Here is a 12200-nt window from a genome sequence, read left to right as displayed (position 1 = left end):
TAGAAATTGGCTTGCCCAAATTAAATTTAGCAAAGGAAATGAACAACTGGTCGGATTGCCTATGACCAGCCGTTCTGTTTAGATCAAATCTAAGTTGCCTGTGAACATCTAAGGAGTGAAGCTTGTATTCACCTTTGTTTTCATATTTAGGAAAGAAAACAGGGAGGTTAATGGATTGATTAATGTTTGCTTCAGAAGCTACTTTAGGAAGAAAGGACGGGTTGGTCCTGAGGTAAACACGGTCCGGATGAAAGACCAAGTAAGGAGGTTTAGCTGATAATGCTTGGAGCTCTGAAACTCTCTTGGCCGATGTAATGGCTACTAAGAAGGCAGTCTTGAATAACAAGACTTTGAGATCTACCGTAGCCGCTGGTTCGAAGGGGGGGGCGGTCAAGGCCTGGAGAACTAAGGAAAGGTCCCAGGGAGGAACCGCTTGTTTTACAGGGGGCCTGAGAAGGAAAGTACCTTTAAGAAAAATTTTACACAACTTGGCTGACATGAGTGGACTGGAGTCATGACCAATGTGATAATGTGAAATTGCCGCAAGTTGTACTTTGACTGTGGAACTGCTGGCACCATCGTTAAAAAGAGTGGTTAAGAAATCAAGCACTAAAGGGAGAGTAACTGTGAAGGGGTTCAGGCCTTGCCGCTCCGCCCACAAAGAAAACCGTTTCCACTTGCTACGGTAGACTTTCCTAGTGGACGGTTTATGAGCTGCCACCAGGATCGCCTTAACAGGGGACGAAATACCGGGAGTCCTGATCAAGAGTGGAACTGGAGCAGCCAAGTGGTCAGCTTCAGGTTGTCCAGGTTTGGAGGAGATAGGCAGGATGGATGAGATATCAGATCCGGAATGGGATCTAGAATCCAAGGGGGATTCACTGAGTGAGACCTTAGGAAGGGGAACCAGATCTGTCGAGGCCAAAACGGAGCAATGAGAATCATTCTGCAACCCACCCGAGAGGCTTTCTGAAGAACTTGGAGCATCAGAGGCAAGGATGGATAAGCATACAGAAGACCGGGTGGCCAAGCATGCACCAGAGCGTCTCTTGGGGAACCTCCTGGAGGAGGTATCAGAGCGAAAAAACTGTCGCACTTGGTGTTTGAGGGAGAGGCAAAAAGATCGCATGAAGGAGTTCCCCACCGTGCGAATATGCGTTCCGCTACTTGAGAATTGAGAGACCACTCGTAAGGGGTCAGAATGGTGCGACTGAGCTTGTCCGGCAGGATGTTGGACCGACCCGGAATGTGCGTTGCTATTAGAAAGCGGTTGGTGGAGATTGCCCATTCCCAAACTCTCATGGCTTCTCGACAAAGAGGGTAAGACCTCGTTCCTCCTTGCTTGTTGATATACCAGACAACCGACATGTTGTCCGATTGAATCGCAATTGTTCCCAAGGGAAGAAAGTCCTGAAGTGCTAGCAACGCTAAGAGCACTGCTCTCATCTCTAGAACGTTGATATGGAGTAAGGTCTCTGAATCGTTCCACGTGCCTTGGACGGTCCGCCATAAAATGCCCCCCACCCGAGGCGGGAGGTGTCCATGGTCACCGTGGCGAAAGGGGGAGAAGCACAAAATGGGCGGCCTCCATGGAGATCTGGGGAGTGAAGCCACCACAGGAGGGACCGCTTGCAAGCCTTGCTGATCGCAATGGGATGATGCATAGGAAGAGCAAGGTATGACCACTGTACTAAGAGAGTCCACTGGAGGATGCGCATATTGAGCCTGGCGAGAGGAAGAAGTGCTATAGCAGACGCCATGGACCCTAGAGCCCTCAGGACCAACTCCGCCGGAACAGAACTTGAGTGGAGAATAGCCCGCACCTGGAGCTGCAGATTTTGAACTCTGTCCGCAGTGAGGAAGGCTTTTAAACTCCTCGTGTCTAACCTGGCCCCTATAAAATCTAAAAGCTGTGTGGGCACTAGGTTGGATTTCTTTGTGTTTATAGTGAAGCCCAGATTGGGAGCAAGATGGAGAAAGGAGTCTCGCGCCAATAGTAGTAGATGCCTTGTTGGGGCGGTAAGGAGCCAGTCGTCCAGGTAGGGGAAGACCTGCACCCCCTGAAGCCTCAGGTGGGCCGCTACCACTGCTAATACTTTGGTGAACACCCTGGGGGCTGTGGTAAGACCAAAGGGAAGGACCCGGAACTGGTAGTGACTGGCTCCCAGCCGGAAGCGGAGAAACCTCCTGGAGCGCCTGTCTATTAGGATGTGGTAGTACGCATCTTTGAGGTCTATGGAGCACATCCAGTGATTTTCTCCCAGAAGGGGGAGAATAGATTGCAGAGTGACCATTCGGAACTTTTCCTTGGGAACTGCCAGGTTCAAGAGAGAAAGGTCTAAAATTGGTCTTAGATCCCCGTCTTTTGGCACTAAAAGAACCTGGAGTAGAACCCTGATCCGATCTGGGGGGACGGGCTGGATGGCTCTTTTCTTTAGCAGATGGCCAATTTCTGCCAAAGCGGCCTCCCGATGACTGGGTGGAACGTCTGGGAGGGACTTCAATTTTGGTAAGTGACGAAAAGGGATACGGTATCCTCTGGATATGATCTGGAGAACCCAGCGGTCTGATGTTATGGACTCCCATGCCGCTAGGTGCCCCGAACGTCCCCGACTGCCTCCAGAGTGGAGCAGCCGGGCAACCCCTCAGGGTTGCTGTGCGGGCCGTTCAGAGAAGGGTTCTCTGGACCCGAAGTTCCTGGGAGCCCCTCTGCCTCTAGGGCGGCGTCCTCCCTGTCCTCCTCTGCCACGGAAGGACTGGTTGTCCGGAGCAGGCTGGGATTGCTGCGACTTCCAGAACCACATCTTCTTCTGACCCTTTTGGTTCCTAGAATAGGGCCTCTGGGGTGCAGAGAAGCGGATTCCGACGGCAGACAGCGTCTTCCGGTCCTTCTCGCTCTGGGTCAAGGTGTTGCGAACGGTTTTGCCAAAGAGGGCAGAACCATCAAAGGGGGCGTTCGCAAATGACGCTTTGAAGGGCTCTGAGAAATCGCAATGACGGAGCCAGGCCTGACGTCTAGTGACTAGACCTGCCCCTGCGGCTCTAGCGGCGCCTTCCGTAGCATGGGAGAGTAGCCGCATAGAGGTATTGGTAACTGATCTAAGAGTGGCCATGCGGGTGGAGTGCAGCACTTTGTCTTCCTCCGACATGGACTCTGGGGGAGATGCAGCGTATTCTTTAATGAGATCGCGCTGCATCCTAATAACGTGCCAGGTAGTTCAGCGCGCTTACCGAGAAGGTCGCTGAACTAAACATCCGCTTCCCCAAGCGGTCTATCATCCGAGACTCCTTGCTCGGGGATGGACTGAGGGACTCTCCTGAGCAAGTTCCCTCTTGGTGGCCGCCGTCAACATGGCATCTACCGGAGGCCCCTTACTCCAATGGGCACGGTCAGACGGTGGACTGAGGATCCTGTCGGGCCTCTTAGGGATTGGCTCCACGGTGTCCGGTTCCTTCCACGCCCTGGTGGTAATGAGGTCCACCAGGGGGTCGGCAGGAGGGGCACCCAAGAGGTAGACGGGCCCGCTTCAAATGCCTCCAAGAACACGGACTCGTCCGAGGAAGACTTGGGGCAGACCACCCCTTATGCGGAGCATTTCCATGATGTCTCCAAATGAAACATCCTCGGGGTGACCGTGGGAGCCTTCCCCTTCCTCCAAATCCGTGTCTTCCGTGAGAGACTCGGGGGAGTCAATGTGCCTCCTTTTGCACGTATGCTTGCGAGGAACATCCTCTGGGGGGCTGGCAGAGGACTCCTCGCAAGCAGCAACCTGTTCCAGGGGAGCAGCTTGGGGCACAGAAGCGGGCTGTCCCAAGGGCCGGATGGTGGAAGCCTGACCCAGTGCAGAGGGAGCGCAGGACGGAGCCGAAACAAGTGCCGGGGGTCCGGAGACCCTCAACAGGGCCCTCTCCACTACATCAAAGGCCGAAGGGGAGCCGAACTCGACCAAAGGATCCGACAATCGGCTCCCCCTCGGATCCGAAGAGTGGATCGGAGCCGGCGCCGAAGCACTCGGATCCGAAGGGACAGTGCGCTCCGACACAGACGGTGCCGAAGGAGCACTGATCCCCCCGGATCCGAGGCTCCGAGAGGTCGGATCCGATGCACTCGAGGGCAGGGTCGGATCCGAAGTACCAAGTACTATCGGCGCCGACCCACCCCCGGCTCCGAAGCTGCTCGGCTCCAACTGCTCCGAACCCGGGTGGCGGGTCGGAGAAGGAGCAATTGGCTTGTAAAAAGGGGACGAGCTCCCCAGGGGAGGCAAGAGCACTCCCATCTGCATCTGGGCCTGGATGAACCTTCTCATCATCCGGTCCAGATCAGCATCCGATAGGCTGTACGTTGATCTCGACGAGGCTACCGAGGTAGGCCTTGAGTGCCTCCTCGATAGCCTCGACGGAGATCGGGTCTCCTCCTCCTCAGGTCCCAGTGAAAAACACACTGGAGACCGGAGCCGAGGAGGAGGAGAGCCAGCAGACAAGGGCCGGGAGAAGCCCGCTTGGCTGGCGGGGCCGAAACAGAGGTCTCGGCCCGCCGCTTATGGTGCTTCTCCCTCCGGTCCTTCTTCCTAGCATCCCTCTCCTCCGAACCAGAAACGGGAGGTTGAGTCCCAGGAGGAGGAGGGGGAGCCGGAGAGGGAATAACCGTGGAGATGGTTACCCCCGAAGGAGCGGAGGTCAGAGCCAAGTCCGGCGGCAAGAGCCCCGCCAAAACAAGCTTGGACCTCCGCTCCTTCAATGCCCTGGGGTTGAACCCTGCACAAATGGAACATCCAGATGTGAGGTGTTCAACCCCCAGGCATCTAACACACCGAGTGTGGCCATCAGCTGGGGAAAGCTTATGGCCACACTCGGAGCACTTAGAGAAAATAGCCTTGGGCTGCTCAGACATCCCAAGCTAACAAATAAAAGTTACTAGAACTAAAGTAAAGTAACTAAAAAAAAACAAAAATCACTCACAGGCCCAACACACACACTATGCTACCAGCGAGGGGAGGGATATAAATTTAAGATTAAACTCTAAAAAAAAGTAATAATACAAGAGGGAAACCTACACTTTCACACAAATTAACCAAAAAATTTTTAAATTTGACTAATTTAAACACTGAAAATAGCACTTAGCTGGAGAGCTGGAAAAAACAATCTGGTCACCATGCACGGCAAACGAGATCTGAGGTCATGAGGGTAGAGCAGGGCATTATGGGTGAGGGGAGGAGCTGAGAGCTTGGATCCATAGCTGGTAAACCATGCCGGTTCGAATCCGATATCGGATCCATAACCCACAGGTTGCAGACAAATGAATCTCCTACTTCAGATTCTGTGTTTCTCTTTTCTGCATTTTAAATGCTTAGTGAAATATTATTTTAAAACATTTAATGTACTGATTTAATAAAATATTAGAATGCAATGCATTATTCAGAACCTGAATAAGTAATGCTATTTATTAGTTGCTTGCCATGACTTTTTATACTGAAGAGTAAATCACTTATTGATGCATTTTCAAAGAGAAATTTTAACTTGCACAGATTGCTTATAATCTTAGTCCAGTGATCTCTGGATCCACAAATGACAATTGTCACAAACAAACTGAAACAAAGAGCAACTGAATAGCCAGTTATAAGTATTGTAACATGTGAAGTACAGTAAAGATGTACTACTATGCCTTTAACAGCAAGCCAATTGACTGGCATGCTGGAACATTCTCATAGAACGTTACTCAGGAAATGGATTTCTATTGGCAATTATACAATGACTGGCCATTAACATTCAAAAACAAGCACTCAGATTGGTCAGCCCAACCAGTGTGCCTGTTGTAAATCGAGACTATATCAGCAGTAAAAATCCAGCCACTAAAGTATCAATGAGCAGCCAGACTTTTTTTTTCTATTGGTATGTGGTAGAAACACATTAGTCTGAAGGAAGGAAAGTTTGAAACTGAAATGCGTGTCATTATTTATTGACTTCATTCCTCATACAATTTGTGGTTTTCTGACAAATCACTTTGGAATGAAGTCACTAAATAACAACACGCATTTCAGTTTCAGACTTTCTTTCCTTTAATTAATGCAAATCTTTTTTCAAAACTTTCTAAGTTTGTAAAAGCAACATTACCCGTCCCCTCCTTTACTTATAGCTTAGCCCACATTTCTTAAAATAAGAGGTGGAGGTATAGAACAGAGAAAATACAAGAAAAATCAGGTATGTTCTGCGCAACTAAAGAAACATACCTGATTTTCCTTGTATTTTCCCCATCTCTCTCACACCTCTAAACTGCACAGAGGTTACAGCTTTTTTCCTTTTCCAAAAAAAAAAAGTTAGAGATCTTCCTGTCTCTGTTGCTCACTTTACAAAGCACTGATGTACTACATAAACGTGGGAACGGAAGTCCCATATGCATGCGCAGTACATCAAGAAAGCAGTGGAATCGGGAATGAGGAAGAACACCATGGTGCCATTATACAAAGACATTATTTAAGAAAACAAAGTAATTTTTTTTTCTTAAATAATGTCGTATAATAGCAATAACTCACGGCTGGGTGTGGCGGGTTTCAGCCTCGTGACCAAACCACTCCAACTGTGGGTAAAGACAGCATTACCCACACCCAGTCATGGGTTATTGCTATAGTAAATAAATTGTTGGTTAATGTAGTATATATGGATGTAACCTGCAAGCAAAGGACAAGAAATTAGATCCTCATTCTGAGGTTCAAAAAATATAAGAAGAAGCTTTCCTGATGACATCGGAGGCATGAAGTAAAACAGCCTTGTGTAGAGAGTTAAATTAAATCTTTACTGGTGTTACCTCAGAAATATTAGTGTAAAATCCTGAATTGTTTCTTTGTTACGATCTAATAATATGACTTGCTTTTCTTCCAGCTGTCTTTTTGTAGCACTCGTTGTACATAAAGTATATAATTTTAGTAGGGGTGTGGTTGAATGTGCTATACTGCTTAGATTACAATGTAATTTTTATCTGTCGAACATGTTTGTATACAAATATGAAAGAAAATAAAACATTTTTGGAAAAAAAGGAGAAGCTTGCAGCCTTGTACTTTGGTTTTTAAAGTGATTTACCTCATTTCTTAAGTGTTCTGGTTTTGTTTTGCATGCGTTGCAGCAGCAGTATCACTTACGTTGACAGTAACTGCAATGCGGGTTTTCTTTGGTAGAATTATTTATTTCCTAGCTGAAGTTGTCAACACAGATCTTCTGTTGGCATTCTGAAACTTACTTATCTGTGAAACTCTTTCCCTTAAGTACACAGTGCTAGTGTAGACATGGAAATATTAAAGCATAGTAGGCAGTTTTCATGGACTTGCTCTTAGTTTTCCTGGGGTTCAACTGTGACAGGATAAAAACAATATGAATGCATTTGCTTTCAGTTTTGTAATCTAATCAATCCTGTACCAGGTGTTTTACTATTTCACATGGCACTACTTTTCAGAGAGTTAACATTAAGGTTATACATGGTTTCCTTGAGGTGTTTCTGCTGCTGGTTTGGTCTACCAACCAAAAAGATTTTATTTTCCTTTTTAATGCAGTCTCCTGGCATATTACATGGTGATCTTGGTCACAAAAGACTTACTGAAAATGATGGCTGAAACTAACAAACTCTCTCCCGAAGCTGGTACAACAGCAGCAACAGTTTATTGTGTTGGCCAACATAGCTGTGACTCCCAAGAATGTGTGTGCCATGAATAGATTAACTATAGAGGATAATTTGGAATCCTACCTGGTGGAATTTCGGTGTTATGCTGCCACAGAGAAATGGGACTGAGCAGACTGGACAAAAGTCCTGTCATCACAGTTAGCAGTAGACACACAAGGTTTATATAGACAGGGGAGGAAATGACTACATGGGCCATGACAAACTTAAAAAGGAACTTGTGTCTACATATGGAATAATCTCTGAAGTATAAGCAATACATTTTATAACTATGTTTAATGCTAACAAACTGGCAAAAGCAGAAATGCATGACTTAAAACATAATTTGAAACCTAAAAGACTAAAACCAGATAGCAACAGTTAACTAAAAATGTTAGAAATTTTAGCAACAATTTGAGAACTTTGTCTACTAATACAAAAAATAACTTTTGCAAAGTGATCCCAAGAACAACTAGTAACTGGGAGCACAGTTCATTTTGGTAAACAAAACAATTTTGCTTAAAATATAGGTGATGCACTCCTCCAATCAGACACTGTTGCAAGGGATTTGGGCACTCTTGCTGATAATTCCTGATCATTTGACCATCATGGCTTCACAGCCATTCAGAATGCCTTTTATTTGTTACCTCTAATTTCCAAAAGCATCTCCATTAGATCCAAAGAAATCTTAACGCCCCTTTAATGATTCAGAGGTGTAGCTTACTCATATAGTGCCGGGTGCTGTTTGCCCCACAACTTATGGTTGCAGCAAACCCCCCCCCCCCCCCCCCAAAAAAAAAGATCCACTCTCTGATCTGGTGCTTCTCACCTAAACAGCACACAAGGTCTGTTCCCCTAACTCGACTCCTTAGTTTAGTGCAAAAAACATACATAGTCTCTTCTCTTCTTTGGCTGTTTATTAGCATAGAACATATGGAATTCTAGCTTTTATTTTGAGCATCTATAGCCACAGGGATTTCTGTTGTTACTGTGTCTGGCAGAGTTTTTTTTCTTAAATAATACTGGACTTACAATGTTCATGCACATTCAGAGCCATAGCCAAATCTGTTCAACAGATGTGCACTCCTCAGCATACAGCAGCAGCAGCAGAGGAGCAAAATGTGGTTTTAAACTGTAGCAAACTACTTGTTACAAATATAACAAGCAACTTGCCACAGTTGCTACTGAAAATGCATTACTGGCATTCATGAATAGCAGGATTGCATCAGACCACACAGAGTGCTGAGGAAGTACTGGCATTCAGAAACTAAATGCTGGTGGTACTGATGATCACGCCCCGACATCTTGCATCTGTGGGGGCTACCTCTTTTTCTCCATCCTAGCTACACATCTGGTGTGATTACACGTCTGCAGGATCCCTTTGTATGCAAGTATAAAATTAGCAGCAACAAAAGTGGAGGCAATATACATTCATAGGGAGAGAAAATCATGCCTTCACAGGTAGAAATTCAGAGTTTTAATAAAGCTGATACATGATGTGGCTGTAACCCCCTGATATGACTTCTTATGTAATAGCAAGAAAAGATTTTCCCCATTTTAAAGCACTATAGAAAATGTAGTAAGAGATGGAATCCATAGAAACAGCGTGTCAGGCTGGTTCACTTAAGATGGCCCAGAGTAGCAGCTTGATGTACTCCTTCAGTGTAACAATCGGGTGGGGACAGCAAGACAGTCATATAGAAGTCCAGAATGAAAGTCTGGAGAAGGAAGTCAGCGTAGAAATACAAAAGGGGCTGGAATTTGGATGTAGTTAGACACTGAAAACAAAAATTCTGGCTTCTCTCAGAAGTTTGCCTCAAGGATACATCTGCTAAAACTGTAAGAGATGTCAGTACAGTGACAGAAGATGAAGTGACAGGAATCTTGAGGTACAGATGAACACGACGAAAATCTGCACACTGACTTACAAAAGTGTTATCATAGAAACAGAGAAAAGCTAAAAGAAGAGCATTTAAGTGAGGACCCTCACAACAAAATGAGCACTAAATGTGAGACAGGTAGGAAAATGAAGAGCTCTGAATCCATTTCTTAGTGTTAAGCAGCAAACTCAAATAAAGGCAGGCCACAAGCCACGTGTAACTGTGAAGCAAGGGAGAGAGTAAAACTGAAGAAAATGTTTGGTGTAAGATACAAAAATACAATTTAAATGAAGTACTGAAGAAACGTGCATAGATAACACAAAGTGAAACATATGCTGATGTTTGTGTAGAATTATCCTTTTTAGAGAAATACATAGAAGAAGTTGCAATGCTTATGATTTTGAAAAAGGAAGCTACACCTTTTATCGAAAGGCAAGCTAATGATGAAAGTAACCCTGAGCTAGTGGACCTATAAGGAAGCTACAGCAACTTCAAAAAGCACAATGGGAAGACGACACTTGGACGAGAGATAGAGAGAGAGAAAATATAACCAGAGTTGTAAAGTAAGATACTGAACAAGAAAGCCTGTTACTTCTTACCCGTTTTGTTGTTAAACAAGGAACTCTTGGGTAGAGTACTTAAAGATGAGGGAAGTGGGATTTTATATCAATTGCTAGTTAAAAAACCTTACAGGAGACCAGTAATGAAGATAGCTTATGGCGACATGTTAGAAGTTCACTTAGGAAGGGACAAAACTAAGGCCAGAGAAATGACTGGTGATACTGACCGACAGAGAGAGAAAACTTCTGATACTCTTGTCCAGAATGCCAGAAAACCACACTCCATCCTAATTTTAGGAGTCCACTGATCTGAATGCCTATCATGGAGGCACCATTTGAACATTAGAATGCAGGGCTACACTGCACTACTAAGTTTCCAAAACCAGTGTATGCTTTTAGAACAGATACTGTAATTACAGTTCCTCTGGCTGGGCCATGGCAGAGGTAAAAATCAAGCTGAATTAAATCAGGCTGTGCTAATTTGCAAAGCATTTCATATTCTACTGCAGCTGTACGTAGAACAGTCAGCTGTGCAGAACTATTCATGTTAAGAAAATTGTAGACAGGCCTTCCACTGAATAATGTACTAGTATCGCTCCCATTCCAGTCAGCCCACCACTAACTTACCCACTACCCACCACTAACTTACCCACTACAGCAATGCCAGCTATGCTTCATCATCTACAAAATGTTAAGTGAATACTGATATCCAGGAAGGCTCCTTAAATGCTCACACTGCCTTCTTTTTCTTAGGAGAGCGGAAAGAGGTGGTACAGCTAATAATGGCTTTACAACAACAAATAGAAGACTGTTAGCATGGAAATACATAGCTCACAATGGTCAGAGCATAACTTACCATCCTTATAACTGGTGATTGGAGCATTATGGACAGTTCGTAGTTTGAAACAGTGTTGTGCCAGTGTCTGCAACTCCAGATTACTCAGTGAAAATCCAGACGGGCCTAAGGAACAGAGATTTCTTTTTTTTATTATTTGAAGAACCAAAGATTGTGTTTGCAATTCTCAAATAAACTAATAACCAAGAAAACACATACTACACAACTAATTATTTACACTGTCACAAAGAAAATACCGAAGGCAGGTAGAAATTCTGCAGAACAGAAATAATCACTGTCATTTTCTAAAACCGTCAATCCTCTCCCAGTGGTCCGTGTCAGTGCATTACCAATGGGAGATACCCAGAGGACATCCTCACAAAGCGCCAAAATCACCTCAAGCTGAACCATATGAGCAGCAGTGGCTATACAATAAAGTCCTTCTAGACCATCAAGGTCCTTATTCTACCCTGGTAACTTAATCCAAGTGCCATGCAGAGGAATCATTTCTGCCATCTGTATCCATGGACTTATTATTTGGTCACTACCGAATGTTCTTGACCACAGGTGAGGATAGCAACACAGAATGGCCAGTGAAATGAGAGCTTTGTCTTATGATTCAGCTGTCACTTCCACATCAAAGTTCTGTATAACGTGTATTGTAGGGTCACCACTGCTCCCACACACCCACAGTTCCCTATAACACATACAGTGGTGCCACCTCTTTTCCCACACACCCACAGTTCCCTATAACACATACAGTGGTGCCACCTCTTTTCCCACACACCCACAGTTCCCTATAACACATGCAGTGGTGCCACCTCTTTTCCCACACACCCATAGTTCCCTATAACACATACAGTGGTGCCACCTCTTTTCCCACACACCCACAGTTCCCTATAACACATGCAGTAGTGCCACCTCTTTTCCCATACACCCACAGTTCCCTATAACACATGCAGTAGTGCCACCTCTTTTTCCACACACCCACAGTTCCCTATAACACATGCAGTAGTGCCACCTCTTTTCCCACACACCCACAGTTCCCTATAACACATGCAGTAGTGCCACCTCTTTTCCCACACACCCATAGTTCTGTACAATGCATACAGTAGTGCCACCACTCGAACTAGTCTCTCTCCTGGTCCCCGCAGCCTTCACTTGGGAACAAGACCCAAAGATACTTCAACTCCTCCACTTGCAGAAGCTAATTTCCCTTCATTGTCCATTCTTTTCTGGGAGGGAAATATAACCTCTGATTTGGACAGGCGTATTTTCAT

General features: G+C 45.5%; 1 protein-coding gene across 6 annotated transcripts in view; it reads right to left on the bottom strand.

Moving 5' to 3' along the window:
• ABR (ABR activator of RhoGEF and GTPase) overlaps positions 1–12200 on the bottom strand; it is a 2680879-nt gene that overhangs the window by 496323 nt on the left and 2172356 nt on the right. For all 6 annotated transcript variants that reach the window (XM_044054480.1, XM_044054482.1, XM_044054481.1 and 3 more), the window contains one exon: positions 10942–11046. In XM_044054480.1, coding sequence (XP_043910415.1) covers positions 10942–11046 — 105 coding nt within the window. The remainder of the gene's footprint in view (positions 1–10941; positions 11047–12200) is intronic.

Source organism: Protopterus annectens, chromosome 13.part0 (assembly GCF_019279795.1).
Source record: "Protopterus annectens isolate FY-2018-M chromosome 13.part0, PAN1.0, whole genome shotgun sequence".
Taxonomy (NCBI): Eukaryota; Metazoa; Chordata; order Ceratodontiformes; family Protopteridae; genus Protopterus; species Protopterus annectens.
This window is presented reverse-complemented; position numbering and strand designations above follow the sequence as displayed.